This window comes from Narcine bancroftii, chromosome 7, assembly GCF_036971445.1.
Source record: "Narcine bancroftii isolate sNarBan1 chromosome 7, sNarBan1.hap1, whole genome shotgun sequence".
NCBI classification, from domain to species: Eukaryota; Metazoa; Chordata; class Chondrichthyes; order Torpediniformes; family Narcinidae; genus Narcine; species Narcine bancroftii.
This window is the reverse complement of record NC_091475.1, coordinates 52,791,631-52,815,331: the sequence shown is the minus strand read 5'-3', so window position 1 is coordinate 52,815,331 and position 23,701 is coordinate 52,791,631. Positions and strand designations below refer to the sequence as shown.

Sequence of the window (23,701 nt, the reverse complement as noted above, 5' to 3'; positions counted from 1 at the left end):
TTTCTACCGTTGCTATTTTTTCTTCTTTGGCAGAACTTCAGAAATAAAGTGACTTACTTCCATACCCATATTGTGGCTTCAGGTCATGCAGGGCTCCCGATGCATGGCCTCAAGATTGCTCCATGGAGAACAGCTTACTGCCCAGGCACCACAGTTAGAAATGAAGTGAAAATGCCCATTGATGAAAGCAACAAATTCCTTACCTGCATGGAGTAGATTTCAAACTGTCTCAACCAAAAGCTGTAAGTGGATGTTTTGCCGATTGCATGTCATTAAATAAATCCCCAATGAACCACTTCATAAAAGTAACATGGGGCCCGAATGTTTATTTAGTACCATTTTGCAGTCATATTATATTAGTGTTTCAGAAATGAGCAATGCAGAGATTCTAATGTCTGTGCTTTTAATGAAATTCAAATGCCTTTGTTTTAACGTCCAAGCATATTGTTTCTGACCATGAGGTCAGGACAAATTGTGCAATTCCCTACTTCCTTCTGGATTGTAATGAGGCCGGCGTCACATCTGAAAGTAAGTTGCACAAGTCTGGATAGGATTTCTTTGAACCTAACATTAGTAGTTGGCTGCCATTATGTTTTGAGATATAATCAAATTTCTTTTCAGAAGAACACTGACGTACTGAAAGCTTGAGGTTCACTTGCTGTCTCTGGTGGAAGTGTAGTTCAAAGCATCAAGTAAAATTCACGGGTGTGCGATTTCAGTGTTCATTAACCCTGCACCAAAATTGTGCTCAAAGTAATTTTAAATGATCATCATAGCCAATCCACTCGCTTAAGTAATTAAGCTTCATTAACCCAGAGATTACATGCTGGGATACCTATGAGTGAATGTGTAAAGCATCCATCTGAACTTCTTTACTCACTAACTTCAGCTGTGACCTCAATTTACTCACATAGCACAGAAAGAGGTTTCTGACAAATTCATCAAACATTTGTAAATCAGTTTCTCAATGTAATTAAAAGATAATAGTTCACTTGCCATTTCCTCCAGTTGAAGTTCTTTAAAGATTGAATTCAAGCCAGTTTGAAACAGGTACTTACGTCAGTTGAGCAGAACACATGTTGTTCACATCTTCCCACTTGTCATCAAGCTCAGCCACTGCTTCCTGGATTTGGTTAGCATCCGCATAAGAGAGACTCCGGAGAACTGTAGGCTGCTGGCTGTGCACTGATGCCACTTCGCCTGAAAGCGTCTCCAATTGTCTTTTAACATTCTAGATTCAGAAAATAAATGTAAAGGGTCAAACAATTAGGTTTCACTGTAAACCACGAAACAAAGTTGTGCCTGTTGATAAAGCAAATTTGACAAAGGTACAATGTTGACAAAAAAGTGAGTTTGCAGATTATACTAAAATTGGTGGGACAGTGAAAAGTGAAGAAGAATATCCAAGATTACAAGATCAAGAAAGTGGAAAGGTATAATTAAGGTGGAAATGGTGCAGAAAAGATTTACAAGTATCTTAACAAAATTGAGGCAGGGTGGGGGGGGGGGGGAAGGGGGAGGTAGAATCGAATCATAATGAGAAGAGAGGTTGGATGAGCTGGGATTTCTTACACGAGAGCATGGGGCTCCAAGGGGGGGTGGGGGGAACACACCAGATAAACGTTTATAAAATCGCAAAGGGCATAATTGTAACATGCAAAAGACATTCAGAAAGATGGATGGATAGGAAAGGTTCAGAAGGATCTTGGTTAAACACAGGAAAATGAGAGATACTTTGTCATCATGGACAAGATGGGCTGAAGGGCCTGCTTCTGTGTTGTTGAACTATAACCCCCTGACTAAATCCAAGCACTGCAACTCCTTTGGGAGCTGTATCATTGCTGTGCTGTAAATAAACTTCCATCAGAACAAAGAGGTTTGAACCTGTTCTGTAATTCAAATCTGGGTGGTTGAACCAGAGAACACCACAGCACAGAAAAAGGCCCTTCAGATCTTGACAAACTATTTTTCCATCTTGTCCCATCAACCCAAACCTCAAGATCCCATCCATATATCTCTTAAATGTTGTAATCAAACCCAAATTCACCACTTCCACTATCAGCTATTCACCACCTTCTGAGTGAAGAAAATCCTGCAATATTCCCATTAAACTTTACGCCCTTCACCTTAAACCCACGTCTTCGAATTCAGATCTCACCCAACCTTGGTGGAAAAAGTCTGCTTTCATTTACCCAAACTACATCCCTCATAATTTAGTATACCTCAATAAAATCTCTTCTCATTCTCCAATGCTCCAGGAATAAAGTCCCAACCTATTCCACCTTTCCCTGTAACTCATCTCTTCAACTCCCAACACTTTTTCAACCTTTTTGATCTCTTTCCTGCAGGTAGGTGGCTGGAACTCCACACTATACTCCAAATCTGGCCTCACCCAATATCCAATACAACTTCAACATAACATCCCAACTCATGTACTAAATACTTTGAACTATGAAGGCCAGTGTGCCTAAAGGTTTCTTCACAATCTGATCTACATATGATACCACAATAAAGGAATTGTGCATCTATATTCCTAAAACATTTTATTCTGCCACACTCTGCAGTTTCCTACCATTTATCGTGCAAGTCCTACCCTGGTTTGTCTTCTCAAAGTTCAACACCTGATCCATTTTATATTCTATCTGCCATTTTGCAGACCATTTTTCCAGTTGGTCCAGATCCCACTGCAAATTTTGAAAGCCTAACTCATTGTCCATTGCACCCCAAATCTTTGTAGCATCTGTAAACTTGCTGATCCAATTTACCATGATATCAACTAGATCATTGATATAGATGACAAACAACAATGGCCCAAGCACCAATCCCTGAGGCACACCACTAGTCAGAGGCCATCAGCCTGAGAGGCAATTATCTACTGCATGCTCTGACTTCTCCCACAAAGCCATCTCCTGGATGCCAAGCAAATGAATTTACTTAACCGTACTCACATGTGAGACCTTGTCAGGGGCTTTGATGAAATTTGCTTCATCAACTTACCTGGTAATCTCCTTGAAAAATTCTGTTAGATCAGTTGAACATGTCCCACCACACACAAATTTACACTGACTCTCCCCAAGCAATCCCTGTCTCTCTAAAAACTTACCTATCCAGTCTCTTTGACAATTTAATCACTGCTGAGCTCAGACTGTCCAGACTATAACATTCCAGATTGTTCAAACAGCCTTTCTTAAACAACATTAGCTATCCTCCAATTTTTGGCACCTCACCCATGGCCAAGGACATTTTTAATAACCCCGCTGCAATTTCTCCCTCAACATTTGAGTAAATATCTTCTCAGGCCCTGGGGATTTATCCGCTTTTATCTGTCTCAGGACAGCAAGCACCTCCTCCTCTGGAACCTATATATCAGTGGTTCTCATCCTTTCTCTTTCCTCTCACATCTTTGGCTTGGCTTCGCGGACGAAGATTTATGGAGAGGGTAAAAGTCCACGTCAGCTGCAGGCTCGTTTGTGGCTGACAAGTCTGATGCGGGACAGGCAGACACGGTTGCAGCGGCTGCAGGGGAAAATTGGTTGGTTGGGGTTGGGTGTTGGGTTTTTCCTCCTTTGCCTTTTGTCGGTGAGGTGGGCTCTGCGGTCTTCTTCAAAGGAGGTTGCTGCCCGCCAAACTGTGAGGCGCCAAGATGCACGGTTTGAGGCGATATCAGCCCACTGGCGGTGGTCAATGTGGCAGGCACCAAGAGATTTCTTTAGGCAGTCCTTGTACCTTTTCTTTGGTGCACCTCTGTCACGGTGGCCAGTGGAGAGCTCGCCATATAACACGATCTTGGGAAGGCGATGGTCCTCCATTCTGGAGACGTGACCCACCCAGCGCAGCTGGATCTTCAGCAGCGTGGACTCGATGCTGTCGACCTCTGCCATCTCGAGTACTTCGACGTTAGGGATGAAAGCGCTCCAATGGATGTTGAGGATGGAGCGGAGACAACGCTGGTGGAAGCGTTTTAGGAGCCGTAGGTGATGCCGGTAGAGGACCCATGATTTGGAGCCGAACAGGAGTGTGGGCATGACAACGGCTCTGTATACGCTTATCTTTGTGAGGTTTTTCAGTTAGTTGTTTTTCCAGACCCTTTTGCGTAGTCTTCCAAAGGCGCTATTTGCCTTGGCGAGTCTGTTGTCTATCTCATTGTCGATCCTTGCATCTGATGAAATGGTGCAGCCGAGATAGGTAAACTGGTTGACCGTTTTGAGTCTTGTGTGCCCGATGGAGATGTGGGGGGGGCTGGTAGTCATGGTGGGGAGCTGGCTGATGGAGGACCTCAGTTTTCTCATCCTTTCTCTTTCCTCTCACATACCACTTTAAATAATCCCTATGCCATCGGTGCTCTAGACTCAATTGTTACTGAAATATTTTGCTTAAGAAAAATTGTCATTGGCCCACTTCCTTTGGAGCTATGAAACTGTGTACATAACGAGTCAATAAGGTACGATTAAAACAGTGGTTTTCAAACCTTTTCCCCCCCACATACCACCTTAAGCAATTCCTTACTAATCACAGAGCACCTATGGCATTGGGAATACTTAAAGTGGAATGTGAGTGGAAAGAAAAAGGCTGAGAACCACTGATGTATAGGGTCCATGACAGCTGTTTTGCCTCATTTCTTTAATCTCTTGTCTCCTGAGTAAATACAGATGCAAAAAAAAACACAAGATCTCCCCTTCTCTTTTGGTTCCATGCATAATGACCACACTGATCTTCAAGAGGACTAATTTTGTCCCTTGCTGTCCTTTCCTTTTAAAAGATTTGAAGAAGCTCTCAAGTTTGAAGTTAATGCTATTCTCCAGCACTAACACCATAAACAGATTCTTGGAATAAGTAAGATCCAAAACACCATTATAGTCAAGATTTGGATCAAATTGTGTTTTCTCACACGTCCAATTTATCTCTGCCTCAGCTTCTATTACACAAGCCATGAAACAAAATCAATAATTGCATTTTAGAAATAGAATCTGCCAATAAACTCTAGTGACATATTAATTTTGAAATATCATGTTTGCACTTTTTTTTAAAAAAAGGTAGGATTATTGGGATCATAGATGTGGTCTTGCATTGTAATTTATTGAGAATCTTTCTATTTGCTGGCAATTGTAATATTTCAGAGTGAATTAAAATTGGTTCCTTAAAAAAAGTGAAAACCATGATTGTGGGTTAAATCCTGAGCAGCTTTGGGTTTTAAAACATCAAATGGAAAAAGACTGCTTAACATGGCCATTAGAAGATTGAATTGGAGTCACCTCTTAAACTTTTGAGCCTACTCTCCCCTCCAACATGATGACAAATGATCCAATGGCTTCCCTGCAATTTTCCCTTGAATATTTGCAAAACCTCTGCTCAAACAGCTATTTGTGTCAAAGATTCACATCTTTCTGGATGGCTCAGCTGGTGGAGTTGCTGCCTCACTGAGCCAGATACGCAGGTTCAATAAGACTCTGGGGGCTGACTGTGTGGAGCTTGCATATTCTCTCAGTGAAACATGCTTTTTAAAATATTTTATTTACATTTTCCATTCATTTATTCACGTTAAAATCCAAAATATAATAATCATATAAATTCCATTATACATGATGGTTTTATTATATAAAAAAAAGAGAAAACCCCACCAATACCTTCCACCCCAAATAATAACCCCAATAAGGATAGAAAAATAAAAGAAAGATAGAAAAAGAATACTAATAGTAAAGAAAGGAAAAAAAAAGAGCAAACATGGTTGTCAAGGGATCAGTGCTTTTCATACAATTCTAACCTTTTTCAGTTTTATTTATTTATTCCAAGGAATTAACAAGGTTCACGAGAAGTTGTTTATAGATTTATACCTACAATGTGCAAATATGGGCAGCAAATTTTCAAAAATGAATATTTATTTATTAAATTATATGTAATCTTCTCAAGAGGTGTAGAGCTATGAATTTCTATGTGCCATCTTTCCATTCCTAAATGAGAAGCTGATTTCCATGTCACTGCTATATATTTTCTTGCAATTGCAAATACATTTTTTACAAATTCATTTTGATATAAATTCAGTTTCAATTTTGGTCTTATCCCTGACATATTACCCAGTAAAAGTAACATTGGATTCTGTGGAAATTTAACTTCTGTGACTTGTTCCAAAATGGTCTCAATTTTGGACATGACCATATAAAATGTAAAAAAGTTCCAATCTCTTGGAAACATCTAAAACATTGATCTGAAAAGATTTGACTTCAATCTATTTAATGTTGTGGCATAAACTATAGTTGATGTAAAAAAATTAGACTGAGCCAATCTATGGCTAACATCTATTGTATTTATCATACTATCTTGACATAGTTTCTCTTCAATAATAATATTTAAATATGTTTCCCATTTCTGTCTCGATCTATTAATTCCCTGGTTTGAGTTCCCTTTTGCAATAATGTATACATAGTTGAGATAAATTTCTTAATAGAAATATTACAAATCACTCCTTTTACTCCTTTTAGGTAGTAACATTGTTGGACCATAATATCCATTTATTTGATACTAAGAAAAAAATTGTATTATTTTCTATTCTGTATTTATTTTTTAATTGTTCAAATGACATTAAATTTCCTCTTTCATAACAATCTTCTATATTTCTAATTCCCTTAGAAAACCAAATATTAAAAAGTTGACTATTCATTGTAAATGGGATAAATGGGATATTTGATTCTAAAGCATTTTAGATAACACAATCCCATTTCAGTATTTACTGCATTCCAAATTTGAATCAAATGCTCCAACAGTGGAGTTTCCTTGTCACCAGTTCCCATTTATAGATAAGATCTTATGGTGTCTTCTCTCCTATCTTTTCCACCTCTATCTTAATTCCTTCTTCGAAAAAAAGAGAGAAATCTCATTTGTGTTGCCTCATAATAATTTTTAAATATTTGGAAGTTGTAGATCTTCTGGTTCAAATTTCCATGTTAATTTTTTCTTAAGAAACCCTTTACATCTTGCCCTTCCAAAGAAGTTTTCTTACAAATTTATTTAATTCCTGAAAAAAATATCTGTGGTAAGGCAATGTTTGAAAAAGATATTGAATTCCAGGAAATATATTCATTTTAATTCTTCCCAGTCATATTATTGGCAATTCCATCCATTTTGTCAAGTTTTCATTAATTTTCTTAAGCAAAGGAGAACAATTTAATTTAAATAAATTATTTCAATTATTAGCTTTGCATATCCCTAAGTATTTTATTTCATTTTACGGCCATTTAAATTGGGTATCTCTTTGACACTGAGTATGATCATCTCTGGTAAGAGGCATAATTTCACTTTTATCCCAATCAGTGAAACATCCCAGATATTAACAGCTCTCTTTATTCTAAAATGAAATTTACTTCTCTTTTCTCTTGTGTTGGTGGATTTTGTTGATTTTAGTCTTGAAGTTTGTTCTGCATAAAAGGCAGGATTCTTAACAGAGTGGAGGAACAAAAGCATCTTGAAATCTAACTCCACAGATCCCTCAAGGTTGTGGCACAAGTTGATTAAGAAGGTGTGCTGGTCTTCATTAGACAAGAGAATTGATTCAAGGATTACAAGGCAATGTTGCAGGTCTATAAAATTCTGGTTGAACCACACGCAATATTGTATAAGTTCTGCTTGCCTCATTACAGAAAGGATGTACATGCCTGACAGAGAGATTGCAGAGGAGATTTACCAAGTTATTGCCTGAATTGGTGAACATGTCTTCTGAACAAACTTGAATAAGCCTGTGGCTTGCTCTTTGGCACCACAAAAGATGAGAGGTAAGTTAATAGAGGATAAAAGATTACAAGAGGCATGGATAGAGTGGACAGCAAGCACCTTCTTCCTGGAGCACCTATAGCAAACAGCAGAGGATATCTGTCTAAGGTGAGTAAAGTTCAGGAGAGATGTCAAAGTTAAGTGTTTTTAAACACAGAGCATGCCTACTATGCATTGCTAAGGTGGTGGTGGAGGCTGGTACAATAGGGAAATTCAAAATACTCTTGGAGAGCTGAATGTCAGAAAAAAAGAGGGTCATGGGTGTGAGGTAGGGAAGGTTTAGATTATTGTAGATAAGTCTTACAGAGATTAGCACAACATCATGGGCCAAAGGGCCCATGCTGTGTTGCGATGTTCTATAAAACCTTGATGAGGTTGTGTTAATTTAACATAAAAATCTGTAATCTTACCAAAGGAACAGTGATGTAAAAAGGTTTGCTCTGTCATTTACGCTATAAATCAGTTCCTGATGTCTTTAAAAAAGCATTTATTTAAAAAAACTTATTGTAATCCAGACAACCCTGGAAAGATCAGGATTTATTGTTCATCCTGAATATCTCTGGAGTTGTTCTATATTTTCATTAAAAAAATGTCAGGCTGGGAGGCTGGCAAATTTCCTCTCCTCATGACACAAGTGAACCAGATGGATTTTTAAACCCTGGATTTTGGATTTACATGATTCACAATGATTTGTGAATTTTTAAAAAAATGACTGTTTTTAGAAGCTGCATTTAAATACTAGAGCTGTCACTGCTGCAATTGGAACTCACGTCCATTGATCGTTTTGTCCAGGCCTCTGAGTTAATGGCCCAGTTACTGATACAATTTATAACAGCCTTGGCAAAACAAAAACAGTTCAGCTCCTGTGAACTTGAGCCAGTGATGGAAGAAGATTGAACTCAAAAGACAAATCCAACATGGCAATATTTTTTGTTCCAAGTTCTGCCACTCCTCTTTCATCACTGCTGTAATTGACAAATCATCATGATTTAGAAAAATATCAGGTATCACTACAATTGCTACAAGACCCCAAATCCATTCTTGTGTGGCACCAAAGTGTAGAAACAAGTCATGAGGTCGAATGATTCTTTGCGGGTAGTTTCCATCCCTCTACTTTAATCGCAATTTCTCTCATATTAACTGCATGGTTTCAAATCTCCTCCATGCCGGTTTCTGAATCAACCACTAACCCAGAAAATGAACCCCACAGACTTACAATTTTGTGGAAACCTCTCAGTAAAATGCTACATATTTGCATTTGTATCTTCTCATTCTCAAATGCTAAAAAATATCGAAACACCAAACCTCTGTGCCCTAAAGTACCTTTCTTCAATGCTTTGCCTTGTAAATTCTTTTTAAATTTGCATTGGTGTCTGTGGTGGTACACCACCGGCCTACTGCAGGGGGAAACCTCTGTACCTGCAGGAGTGCAAGGGGACAGGACAATACCTGGCCAGCTGTCAATCAGTCGGCCTGAATGGATCAAGCCCTACCCGGTCAGGTGTCAATCACCCTCCGGGATATAAGCCTGCGCCGGCCTCCTGAAGCCTCACTCAGAGTTACTGCAGCCACCAGCTAGCCTGGCTCTGTGGAAGTCTTTGTGGATTAAAGCCTGTTGTACAGTCTTTATCTTGTGTGTGTCTGATTCTGGGTAACAGCGCACCACAGTGTCACCCCAGCAATCTCCAACGTGGAAGCAAGTTGGATTTAACTAACTCCGTCCAGCTGCACATCCCAAAGCTGAAACTAGAACTGAGCCTTGATTTTGCAGGAATGAATGGTCTGGAATTTGAAATGAGTTTGTTTATTTTCAGTGGAGCCAGGATCCTGACCCATGAAAAGTATCACGAGCTGCACCGCCAAATTGGACACGGAAACTTCAAAGGCTCATTAAAACTGGAATAAGATACAAATGGTTTAATTGTTTCATGTACTTCATCGATAAGGATAAAAAAAGTAATGTGAAGAACTGTAAATCTGTGATAAATTCTAGTGTAATTACATAAATGTCAAAAAAGCACGAGATGTGTGATTACAAATATACATGTCCACAGATTGAAATTTAGATGATTGGGAAGCTGAAGCACTGAAGGTCGTGCAAATTTGGTTTTGAACCTTCACTGTAGTAATGGAGACGAATAAATTCAATAACACAATTATTCTCTTTTTTTTGGAAGATGGGATCTTTCTTCATTTCATTTGTTGACCTGCATGTCATGCTGAGATGGATTTTAATTAGAACTGTTAAGATGAATTTCCAGACAAGATGGATTAAATGTGCTTTTCACTTCTGACACCCACGCATTCTTTCTCAGATGTTGCTGATGTTTTCGACAATGGGAATTACTGCTAGACTTTCAGAACATCTGAATTAATCTCATGTGTCCCTTTGCTCTTTGTGCCTTGCCATAATATTTTTAGGAAATGAAATACGTCATTTGCACTGCTTACTTTAAGAACATTTGCTTGTGTGGACCTAGGTCCTTTCCCCATCTGTTGTATTGTAATTTACGCAAAAGGGCAGCATGGTTGGTGTTGTGGTTAGCGCAATACCTTTACAGTGCCAGTGATCAGGACCAGACTTGGGTATGAATCTTGCATTGTCTGTAAGGAGTTTGTACGTTCTCCCGGTGTCTGCGTGGGTTTTCTCCAGGGGATCAGGTTTCCTCCCACCATTTAAAATGTATCGGGGGTGTAGGTTAAAAGGGGGTAAATTCGACAGCATGGACTCGTGGGCTGAAATGGCCTGTTACCATGCTTTATGTCTAAATTTAATTTAAATTTAACACATTTGTGTATATCTTCGACCATGGATAATAGCCATAGATTTGCTCTTTCATTCAGCTGTAATGGCTCAGCTGGAGTTTACCCAGGATGGGAAAGACATCCATCTAAAGGAGCCAATACAAGGTCTCAGAAACCAGGGCAACAAAGCAACTTCTCAGATCCAAAGCACACCATCTTCCCATGCCAATCTCAGCCTGACGAATAACACTGTTCAGAAATTGAAGCTTCTGAGCACATGCTCAAGTCAAGTCACCTTCCTTTATTGTTCATACCATGCTTGCACGGTAAAGACAAGATCACGTTTCTCCAGGCCCATAGAGCATATTTACATAAATATAAGAATATAAGTTAGAATAGTTAAACACAATAAAATATTAAAATATTAAGAAGTATACAGTAAAAGTCCACACTATCAGAAGACCATCAGGACAACTAAAAGATGTAATCTCAGATGTGTACCACAATACTTTTTTGCTGCAAATACTTCATCTGTGCTGTAGAAGGTGGTGGAAACAAGATTTGTGTGAAAGGATAAATGCATGGTGGAGATTGGTTGAAGGAATCCTTCTCACCACAGATTGTAATGGATTTCAGGCTGACCTGTAGCCAATAAAGTAAGATCCCTTTTGCCTTCGAAAGGTCTGCAAGAACTATAGACATGATTACTGATATTGTTGTAGATTTGTGCAGCCCAGCCTTGTTCCTGTTCTGCTTAATCTTTTTTTCTTCTTACAGTTCATTAGTCACATGTCACATTTAAGATAACCCTCATAGGCCTTTTATCAAGATGCCATATTTCCGTACATCTTGGCGCCTCACAGTTCGGCGGGCAGCAACCTCCTTTGAAGAAGACCGCAGAGCCCACCTCACTGACAAAAGGCAAAGGAGGAAAAACCCAACACCCAACCCCAACCAACCAATTTTCCCCTGCAGCCACTGCAACCGTGTCTGCCTGTCCCGCATCGGACTTGACAGCCACAAACGTGCCTGCAGCTGACGTGGACATTTACCCCCTCCATAAATCTTCGTCCGCGAAGCCAAGCCAAAGAAAAGAATATTTCCTTCCAAGTTCCCTTTAAAGTTTGCACAATGATGGTTTTTGGTCTTGCTTCTCATGAACACCATAACTAATCATCCACACATCACTTTTCTCAAACGTTTCCTAACATGTCAAAGTTTGGAAGACTTTGTTTTTTTTCATCCAAGATATTATTGAGCTCAGATCTATTTTATATAACATTGCATACAAACATTTTTTATTCAGATATAAAATGCACTGTCAGAAACCATTAATAAAGTGGCACTATCAATTACATTTTTCCCCATTTTTCGTATGAACTGGGTAGGAACCCCACTGAGTCTGTGGCAGCTTATGACAACCCCATTCTCCCATTTACATCCTTGTTTCTGCTCTCTCACATGGCATAAACTGCCTCCATTCTCTGATCACCTACTGCCTCCTGGGAATAATGAACAGCTGCCAACCATCCACCATTGTGATGAAACTGCAACTCTTCTGGTGGAGTCACAGAGTGAATGTACATATACCACATAAGTAGTGGGGGCAGGTCAGGATTGAACCCTGATCACTGGAGGTGTGAGGCGAGTGAACAATCTGTTGAACCACTCTGCCACCTGAAAGGTTAAAAATTCATGGTTGACTGGCAGTTCAAAGCTTCTGGTTTCATTTGCACCCAGAGAATACCCATCTAAAATCCATTGTACATGAAGGAAAAGACCTTTCCATGATCAATGCATTGCAAGATTAAAAGGAAACTGTCGAAGTATTGAAGCCTTTTTTTTAAAAATGAAAGTAATTCTAACATCTCCACAATTCATATTCAACACTAAAGTGATACAAATTTCATTCCATGCAGCAAGGATATGAAACTTCATAGTGAAATGCTGATGAGTACTTCATACTTTAACCTTGAAAAAGTAAAGCCTGCCTAATTATTGTTCTTTACCATGTGAACTGGATATGTTAAAAGAATTGAATTAATTGAAAAGAATCTGAATTTACTTCATGGCACTTTTTTTAGCTACAGTCTTCCTTCCACTGATGTTCAACAAGCAACACATGACTGGAAACCATTATATCAGCGTTGGAAGTAAATGTGAGCATGCCATTCTGTCAAATATAGATATGACACATGAAACTGATCACTGAAAATGCTCCCTGGGGAAATAACAATGACATTCCAAACAAGAGGAATTGATACCAGCTATAACACACAGCAGAATCAACACAGACTGAGAAGTAAACTTAGAACTTGTCCACCCAAGGTAACTTGTATAATCTAATTGTTCCATCAAGGAAGCAATCTCTAAAAAGTAAACAGAAGATAAATAACAGTTCCACCAAACAATTTCACTTTGGAAAACTCCCACCAATTCTCTGAACTGGTGGACACGTCAATGAATTAGGAAATGAAGTGGAGAGATCTCAAATGCTGTACTCAGGGTGAAAATGAAATGAGATTCAAGCTAAATGCAACAGAATTATTTTTTCACCATCTGTAAAAAGGCATTTCTTCTCAAAGAACAATATTATATCTGTTCAGTCTTGAATAAAAACAACAACTTTTCTTTCAACCTGATTCACATTTAAATGATTAATAGAGCTACAGTAAAGCAATGTGAACAAGAATCTTTTGTTGCTTTGTGTTAACATTTGGCAATACCACATCATGGAAACAATAGAAATGGTGATAACCTTTGACCATATTTTAATAAGAATAATGTTAAAAGATGTATCAACTAAAAAATAAAATCCTTTCTTCCTGGAAGAAAGATATGAAACATCTTATAAATCCTGCACCTGAGCATTAATTGGTACACCTGGCCTGCTGAGAAAGAATATCATGTCACACAAAAGGCTATCCATATCTGGTGCACACCATGCAGATCTGGAATGCACAAGTAAAATAAAAGCTATGGCAATTGCAGAAAATTAGATTTTCCAACCCAAGGAAGGAATCATTTGCAACATAGAGAATCCAACATAGCTTCACCAAATTGATTCGGGGGATAAGGAAAACTGATATTCAACTTAAAATTCCTGGGTGGGGGGGAGGGGTCACTATCACAAAGTGATATTGATGTCATATTGATGTCATCATTAAGAAAGCACATAACCCCAAAGCACATATTTCTTGGAGTTTGCATGATATCAAAAACCTTGACAAACATCTTCAGATAAGTAGTGGAAGGTGTGATGACTCACTGCATTACGGCCGAGTATGGGGGCACCAATATCTCTGAATGGAAAGACCTGCAAAAGGTGGTCGACAAAGCCCAGTATATATCACAGGCAAAACTCTCCCCTCCATTGAGAACATCATCATGTCAAAGAGCAGCAGCAATCATCAAGGATCCACACCATCCAGGACATGCTCAGTTCTCTCGCGAATGCCATTAGTAAAGAGATACATGTGCCACAAGACTCATACCACCAGGTACAGGAATAGTTGCTATCCCTCAACCATCAGAGTCCTAAACAACAAATTCAACCACATACTCATTTAAGGACTCTTACTTTGCACTTTATTTATGACTGAATATTACTTTTCACTAAATTGCACAGATTGTTCACATTTCCTTCTTTGTATCATAAGGAGAGGAAATTTGCCAGCCTCACCTATTTTTTATGAAAATACAGACAACACCAAGGATATTTAGAATGAGCAATACATTTACATTTCTCTCTTTTGTATATATATCTTTTCTGGAGCCCAGTTTTTTGCCTGAATGATAATTAGAAATTCTGCCTGGCTCACGGGAAAAGGAATCTCAGGGTTGTTTGTGATGTACTCCGGTATTAAGTCTGAACTGAGATCTTTGGATCACCCCAAAGACCACAGTTCTTGGCAGAGCAGCACCTTTGAGAATGGCCACTTGAGAAATTGCACGTGAAGAGGGGTTAATTCCTCACCACATCAATAATGATGAGCAGTTGCAGAGGAAGGGAAGAGCAGCAAACCGCATGATTCACTGATCTGCTGGAAACCACTCACCATGTGGCACCACCAATAAACAGAAGTCACATTCCCTGTTGACCAGGTCTCATGCCCTCTCATGCATAACACCAAGACACAAATAAAATGTTCCAAGTAAAAAGTACAAGTCAAGTTATCCACTGAAACAACAATAAATTAATCAACCCTGTGTCTGCCTCTTGGAGATAGTTTCTAAGTGTGTTCATGTGCCCTCATGATTGGAAGCACCACTAAAGGCTGTTTTGGATGGAGGAGCATGCAGAAGCACTCTGGAGACTCTCTGCAGGCTGTTGTTGAGGGAGAGGTCTATAGAAGGACCCGGAGGACAATCAGAGCAACTTCAGGCCTCAAATGTTTTGATATTTGTCAACATCAAAGGCCCTAAGGATTCTTCTGCTTTTGTGCCTTTGGCACAAACCTTCAACAATAAATATTGCGGCGAGATCATCAGCATTTTTCATTGGTTATCTTTTTGATTCCAACTGAAAGAGGTGTTGAAGTGCAGCGGTGACATGCTCTATTAACTCCAACAATCATTGGTCACATGTAGGTATCTACCTCATTCACTGTCCAACAGCAACATGCCTGCTTCTTCAGTAGAACAGCCTCAGGTGGGTCAGTTTGTACCAGCTTTCCAGAATAAGAATTTATTGTCGTGAACAAGTCGTGAAATTTGATGTTTTGCAGCAGCGTCAAAGTGGAAACATTCATATAAATCACCTAACAGAAAAAAAATAGAGCACAAAAAGTCAAAGTAAGGCAATGCCTTTGGTTCAGCATTCATTTTGGATTCTAATGGCAGCGGGGAAGAAGCTGTCCTTGTGCTGCTGAGTGCTCGTCTTTAGTTTCCTGTACCTTTCTCACAATGGTAGCAGAGTGAAGAGGGCATGGCCTGGGTGGTGGGCATCCTTGAGGATAGAGGCTGCTTTCTTGTAGATGTCCTCAAGGGAGTGAAGTCTGGTGCCCGTGATGTTGCAGGCTGGGTTAACAACCCTCTGGAGTTTTTTCTCGTCCTGAGTGTTAGCATCTTCGTACCAGGCAGTTATGCAACCCGCCAGAATATTCTCCACGGTACACCTATAGAAGTCTTTGGTGACGTACCGAATCTCCTCAAACACCTCACAAAATAGAGCTGCTCGCAAGTCTTCTTCGTGATTGCATTGACATGGAGGCTCCAGGTCAGATCCTCGGAGATGTCGACACCCAGGAATTTGAAGTTCAAAATCAAGATCAACATTCAAGATCAAGATTCAATTTCACTGTCTTTGTAATAAAAAAATTGTCATATTACATGAAATTATTTTTTGCCTGCTGTAAGGCAGACAGATTTGCCATCAGCAGAAACTGCCTGAAGCACCCTTAGTCAGAGAAAGAGAAGCTTTTTTTTAAACAATTTTTTATTTTTCACACTGTGAACCATATCAACCAAAATATGTACAAACATTTCACATTAAATGTACACTGTGGCCTTTTTTCCCCCTTTTCCCTTCCTTCCCTATACCCACCCCCCCTCCAAAATCCATAAATATTCAACATATACAATACAATAAAACCATAAAACAATATCTTCACACAAAGGAATATAAACAAGAAAAATGCGACATCTATTTGTTCCACACTGAATCAAGTTATTTTGTCTTCTTATCATTTTAGGGGATGGAGGTCCAAGGCAAGCTCTCTCTATTAAGTTCCATGTATGGTTCCCAAATTTGTTCAAACAATGTGACTTTATTTTTTTAATTATGTTATTTTTTCCAATGGAATACATTATTAATTTCCATGTACCAGTGCTGTACTCTCAGGCTCTCTTCCATTTTCCAAGTTGACATTATACATTTTTTTGCTAAGGCTATCATAATGAATCTTTTTTGTGCTTTATCCAATTTGAGGCCTAATTCTTTACTTCTTATGTTACTTAGAAGAAAGATCTCTGGATTTTTTGGTATGCTACTTTTTGTGATTTTATTTAATATTTGATTTAGTTCTTCCCAAAATGTATTCACTTTCTTAGATGCCCAAATTGCATGTACTGTTGTTCCCGTTTCCTTCTTAAAGCGAAAACATCTATCTGATAATGTTGGATCCCATTCTTTTAATTTTTGAGGAGAGATATATACCCTGTGTAACCAATTATACTGCATCAAGCATAGCCTTGTGTTTATTGTATTCTTCATAGTTCCAGAACATAACTTTTCCCATGCTTCATTTTTTATCTTTTATGTTTAAATCCTTTTCCCACTTTTGTTTAGGTTTATAGCTCATTTCATCATTTTCCTTATCTTGCAGCTTAATGTACATGTTTGCTATAAATCTTTTAATTATCATTGTGTCTGTAATCACATATTCAAAGCTGCTTGCTTCTGGTAATCTCAATCTGTTTCCCAATTTATCCTTAAAATAAGTTTTCAGTTGATGATATGCAAACATTGTACCATGAGTTATTCCATATTTGTAATTCAACTGTTCAAATGTTATTAAATTATTTCCCAAAAAACAATTTTCTATTCTTTTGATTCCTTTTCTCTCCCATTCTCTAAAGGAAAGGTTATCTATTTTATTTTATCTAGTTCTATCTTAGTCCAGACTGGTTTTTCCCTTGTCTGGTAAAAATCTGATAAATACCTTAATTGTGTGGCTCTATAATAATTTCTAAAGTTTGGTAACTGCAAACCACCTTGGTTACACCTCTCTGTTAATTTATCTAACACTACCCTCAGTTTCCCCCCTTTCCACCAGAATTTCCTTACTATTCTTTTTAGTTCATTAAAGAATTTCTCTGTTAAGGGAATATGTAATGTTTGAAATAAGTATTGTATCCTTGGGAACACGTTCATTTTAATGCAGTTTACCCTCCCTATCAATGTTAGCGGTAATTCTTTCCAATATTCTGAATCTTCCTGCAATTTCTTAATTAGTGGCTGATAATTTAGTTTGTACAAGTGGCTTAAGTTATTATCTAACCTGATACCTAGGTATCGGATTGTATGTGCTTGCCATTTAAATGGTGATTCTTTTTTAAATTCTGTATAATCCTCATTACTCATTGGCATCACTTCACTTTTCTTTGCATTGATCTTGTACCCTGATATTTCTCCATATTCTTTCAATTTCTTATGTAATTCTTTTGTTGATATCTCTGGTTCTGTTAGGTATATATGATGTCATCTGCAAATAAACTGATTTTATACTCCTTCTCCTTTATTTTCATCCCTTTTATTTTATTTCCTATTCTTATCACTTCTGCCAATGGTTCTATTGCTAAGGCGAACAATGAGGGGGATAATGGACATCCTTGTCTAGTTGACCTACTTAATTTAAATTGGTTCGATACATATCCATTTACTGTTCCCATTGCCAATGGTCCATTATTCAATGCTTTAATCCAATTTATATATTTTTCTGGTAAATTGAGCTTCTGTAATACTTTAAATAAGTAGTTCCACTCTACTCTGTCAAAGGCTTTTTCTGCATCGAGAGCAACAGCCACTGTTGGTTTCTTATTTTCTTGAACTGCGTGGATTAGATTAATAAGTTTGCAGACATTGTCCGCTGTTCATCTTTTCTTAATAAATCCAGTTTGATCTTGTTTTACTATCTTTGGTACACAATCGGCCAATCTGTTTGCTAATAATTTTGCTATTATCTTGTAATCTGAGTTAAGCAGAGATATTGGACTATATGATGTTGGTGTTAATGGGTTCTTCCCCATCTTTGGTATTACTGTAATTATTGCTGTCTTACATGAATCTGGCAAGTTTTGTGCTTCTTCTATCTGGTTCACTATTTCCAGGAGAGGAGGAATTAATAACTCTTTAAATGTTTTATAGAACTCTATTGGGAATCCATCCTCTCCTGGCGTTTTATTGTTCGGCATCTTTTTTTAATATATCCTGTACTTCTTCTATTTCAAATGGTTTTATCAGTGTTTTGTTCCTCTTCTTGCAATTTCTGCAGTTCAATTTTAGCTAAAAACTCTTCTATTTTATCATCTTTCCCCTCATTCTCAGTTTGGTATAATTGTTCATAAAATTCTTTAAAGTTCTCATTAATCTCTATTGGGTTATATTTAATTTGTTTGTCCTTTTTCCTTGATGCCAATACAGTTCTTTTAGCTTGATCTGTTTTGCGTTGCCAGGTATGTGTTTTTTTCTCCCAGTTTGTAATACTTTTGCTTTATTTTCATTATGTTCTTCTCCACCTTATATGTCTGTAATGTTTCGTATTTTTTTTTGTCCGCCAATTCTCTCCTTTTTGTTATATCATCCCTTTTTCCTTGTTCCTTTTCTGTATTTACTATCTCCATTTCCAACTGCTCTATTTCCCGATTGTAGTCCTTTTTCATCTTAGTTACATAAATTATTATTTGCCCTCTAATGAAGGCTTTCATTGCATCTCATAATATAAATTTGTCTTTCACTGATTCCATGTTTATTTCAAAATATGTTTTAATTTGGCAATCAATAAACTCTCTAAATTCCTGCCTTTTAAGTAGCATGGAGTTTAACCTCCATCTCTATGTTCTTGGTGGGATGTCCTCCAGTTCTATTGCTAATAACAGGGGTGAATGATCAGATAGTAATCTAGCTTTATACTCAGTTTTCCTAACTCTCCCTTGAATATGGGCCGACAACAAAAACATATCAATCCTTGAGAATGTTTTATGCCTACACAAATAATATAAATATTCCTTCTCTCTTAGGTGCTGCCTCCTCCATATATCCTGCATTGATTTAACCATAAATTTGGCCACTTTACACTTTTTGCTTGTCTTTTGTCCAGTTTTATCCAATGTTGGATCCAAATTAAGGTTATAATCCCATCCTATCAATATATTTCCTTGTGTATCTACAATCTTCAAAAAAATATCCCGCATAAACTTTTGATCCTCCTCATTAGGTACATATATATTGAGCAAATTCCAAATTTCTGAGTTTATCTAATACTTTATCATGACATACCTGCCTGCTGGATCTATTATTTCCTCCTCTATTTTGTTTGGTACATTTTTATTATTTAATATAGCTACACCTCGAGCTTTTGAATTATATGATGCTGCCACTATGTGCCCTACCCAGTCTCTCTTTAATTTGTTATGTTCCACTTCAGTTAGATGCGTTTTCTGCACAAATATTATATCTATTTTTTTCTTTTTGCGGTAAATTTAATAGCCTCTTCCTTTTAATTTGGTTATGTATTCCATTAATGTTTGTAGTCATATAGTTCAACGAGGCCATCTCATATCTTATTTACACCTCATTTCTGCTTCCTCACCACCACCATCCCCCTTTTCCCCATTTTCATCTCTCAGTTTTCTCTTTTTAAGCTCAATATATGACAACACATTCAAAACATAAAATACTCCAACTCCCACATCCAATATTCCCTTAGCCCCAAATGTCGTCCCCCCTCTCTGAGTTTCCCCTTATCCCTTGCCGGGCAACCACAACTCCCTGTTCCATTTGGATTGAGATCCTGTTCGCAAGCGTCAACTGATTTCGCAGTGATGATTATTCTCTTTCCCCCCCAAACCCCCCAGAAAACACTTTTTTTAGACATATAACAAAGCTCTCCCTTTTTCCCCCTTATTTCCTTCCTTTCTCTTTTCCCTCTTTAGTTCTTTACATATACATTGTTTTTACATCTTTATATATACTTTATTGCCATTCTTCATTCTTATTACATCTCTTCATATCTCCTTCTGTCCTGCAAACACTCTGTGAATTCTTGTGCTTCCTCCAGAACCGAGAACAATCTGTTTTGCTCTCCGGGTATAAATATTTTAAGCACGGCTGGATGTCTTAACATGAATTTATAACCTTTTTTCCATAAAATCGTTTTCACTATATTAAACTCCTTCCTCCTCTTTAAGAGTTCAAAACTTATGTCTGGGTAAAAGAATATTTTTTGACCCTTGTATTCCAATGGCTTATTATCTTCTCTAACTTTATTCCTTGCCTGCTCCAGTATATTTTCTCTTCTCATATATCTCAAAAATTTTACTAAGATGGGTCTTGGTTTTTGATGTGTCTGTGGTTTCGGAGCTAGTGTTCTGTGTGCCCTTTCTATTTCCATTTCTTCCTGCATTTCTGTTGTTCCCAGGACCTTCAGGATCCATTCATTTATAAACTATTTTTATGTTGCTTCGCCTTCTATAATTTTCCAACATATCAATTTTCTGAGATAACAACTCGTGTCTCTTTAATTTTTTTGTCACTTTCTTCCAGTTTTTCTCTTAAGTCATTTACTTCCATTTCTACAGCCGTTTCCCGCTCTTCCACATTTTCCACTCTTTTCCCTATTTCTGTCATGACCAGTTCTAAACTTTGCATTTTATCTTCTGCTCTTTTCATTTTTTGTTTTAATTGCACTAAATTCTAATATGATAACCATTCTTTTAATGATCTCATTTGTTCTTCAAAAAAGGCTTTATCTAATTCTGAACATCTGTTTTACCTTCTATTTCTCTGTGAAGATCTTGCTCTTCTTCTGTGTCTGTACCTGCATTTGTGTCTTCTTCTTCTCTTCCTTGTGTCTGTGTCTCTTCTGTTTTTCCTGACGAGTTGCTTTTATCTCTTTGTCAGGCCTCCTCTTGCTGGGCCTCTTGCTCTTGGTCCTCCCCTTCTAGGCTGCCCGTCTGTCGGGTCTCCTGCTGTTGATCCTCTTGTTGGTCACTGTCACATTTGTGGCCCGAAATGTGAAGTTAATAAAACATTAAACACAAGTTTATCAGGTAAACTTCTTAGTGTCTTTTTATTTTCCCGGTTTCCTTTGTTCTCCTGCTCATGTTCTTATCTCTCTCTCTCATACCACGTGACTTCCGGTATATCTCATACATATTCATTATCATGACATCCCTCCTTTAATCAGAAATAAACTTTACCTTCACTTACCAATATCCCTCGGAAACATACAAACATCGTAACTAATGGTAATACTATAACTCAACTACATAAAGTTTACTTCCTACAGCACTCATATATGCACTTTATGATATAAGATTAAATACTGTCCCAAAGTTCTTATTAAAACTATGGCACAAAGTCTTCGTATCGTTTGGGCGGTTTCCGGTTTCGTTTCGGCCTGCCTGCGATATTGTCGTCGCTTCTCGGTTGTTCACTCTCAGCGTCGGAAATACTGCTCGCCTCAGCTTCGGGTTTTTCTGGCGCTCTAGTCACTTCATCAGGAGTGCTGGTAACTGCCTCTGGAACATCATCAGGTCTCTCAGTTTCAGCATCTCGTATTGGCCTTTCAACCTCTTCACTCGATATATCTCTGGACTGGTACCTTTTTACACTTGATACATTTCTCTTATACAGGACTCCAGTTGGAGACTTGACTGTCACCATACTGCCACTTCTGGATACAACAGTATAGGGTTGATGGTAATAAGATGTGTCTAGCTTACCACCAGTTTCATGCCTCACTAGAACATTATCACCTGGCATGATGTCTGAGTACTTGGCTCCACGTTTCGAATCTGTGTACAGCTTTGCTGCACCTTTCTTTTCAGCATCGTGGTCCCTCATCTCCTGGTCGTCTCGGATTTCCTTTATTTCTGGCATTTTTGTGCAGATTTTTCTCCCAAAAAATGCTTCTGCAGGACTTTTTCCAGTGGTTGCATGAGGCGTTGCTCGATAGACAGCCACATAAGATAGCAATGCTTCTCGCCAATTTTGTCCTTCTGCGTGTGCAATCCTCAATCGTTTTTCAATGGACTGATTTTGTCTCTCTACTTCTCCGTTGGCTTGCGGCCATTTCGGAGTTACTTTATGATGGTGGATACCTGTGGTCCTCATGTATTCCACAAATGTCTCTGAAATGAATTGTGGACCATTGTCAGAGTATAATGTAACAGGTAATCCATATCTTGCGAATATCTCTCCTAACGCTTGTATTGTTTTTTCAGCGGTTGTGGACTTCAACACCACGTACTCATAGTATCTGCTGTAGTAATCTATCACTACCATAATTGATTCACCCGTCGGTAAAGGTCCAAGAAAATCAACAGCTACGTCGATCCATGGTCCTGTCGGAAGTTGCGTACTCCGGATCGGTTCTGGCGGATTACTCCTACTTGTGATTTGACATCCGTGACAAGTTTTAACAAATTTCTCTGCGTCTTTATCACAACTTGGCCACCATACCTTGGTTCTGAGGTTTTGCTTGGTACCAACAATGCCTAGGTGTCCTTCATGCGCTAAGGATACGATCTTCTGTCTCAATCTTTGTGGTATCACCAATCTGCAACCTCTTAATACACACTGTCCGATGCAACAAAGTTCGTCTCTAATGGGAATGTAAGCCTTGTGAGTACACTTGTCCCATTGTCCACTCTGTATGCATTCTCTTACTTCCATGAGTTCTGGATCACGTTCGGATTCTCTCTCGACCGCCTTCGTAGTCACAGCTTTCGGTGTCGACTGAATAGCTACGAAGCGTACAAAGCTCTCTGTTTCTGTTCCCAATTCTGACTTGGAATGTGGACCACCATCCTTCACCAATCTGGACAGCGGATCAGCAATGTTTGTTTTCCCTGCAATGTGGATTACTTTATATTTGTAGGGTTGTAGTCTGAGTACCCATCTCTCTATTCTGGCACATGGTTTGGATCTAGGTGCATAGATCACCTCTAATGGCTTATGATCTGTGATGAGTTCAAATTCAATGCCGTATAAATATGCATGGAACCTCTCACAGGCCCATACAAGTCCGAGTGCTTCTTTTTCTGTCTGAGAGTATCTTCTTTCCACATCTGATAACGATCTACTGGCATAGGCAATGATTCTTGGTCCTCCATCATGCATCTGGACTAACACTGCTCCTAAACCAACCGGGCTGGCATCCGCTATGACTTTGGTTGATGCCGCCGGATCGTAATATCCAAGAGTTTTTGCATCTGTCAGGCTTTGCTTCAGCACTGTGAACGCTTTCTTCTGCTCAGATCCAAAATGAAATGGTACTCCTTTCCTGGTTAGTTTCCTTAGTGGTTCTGCCACTGTAGCTAAATTAGGAATGAACTTTGCACAAAAATTGACCAATCCCAGGAAACTCCTCACCTCTGTTGCGTTCTGAGGTGCACGTGCCTCTTCAATAGCTTTCACCTTGGCCTCTGCAGGGTTTAGTCCTTCCCGTGTAAGTCTGTGTCCCATGAAGTC

General features: G+C 38.5%; 1 protein-coding gene and 1 long non-coding RNA gene across 25 annotated transcripts in view; one reads left to right on the top strand and one right to left on the bottom strand.

Annotated features, from left to right (window-relative positions):
* Positions 1-9,835, top strand: part of LOC138738936 (uncharacterized) — a 34,536-nt gene extending 24,701 nt beyond the window's left edge. Inside the window, exons 2-4 of the long non-coding RNA XR_011341880.1 lie at positions 34-242; positions 7,632-7,763; positions 9,576-9,835. This is a non-coding gene — a long non-coding RNA (uncharacterized lncRNA). The remainder of the gene's footprint in view (positions 1-33; positions 243-7,631; positions 7,764-9,575) is intronic.
* dmd (dystrophin) overlaps positions 1-23,701 on the bottom strand; it is a 1,604,005-nt gene that overhangs the window by 783,273 nt on the left and 797,031 nt on the right. For all 24 annotated transcript variants that reach the window (XR_011341867.1, XM_069890130.1, XM_069890120.1 and 21 more), the window contains one exon: positions 1,059-1,231. Coding sequence is in view for 23 of the 24 variants with exons in the window: in XM_069890130.1 (XP_069746231.1) it covers positions 1,059-1,231 (173 nt within the window). In the remaining variant the exon portion in view is untranslated. The remainder of the gene's footprint in view (positions 1-1,058; positions 1,232-23,701) is intronic.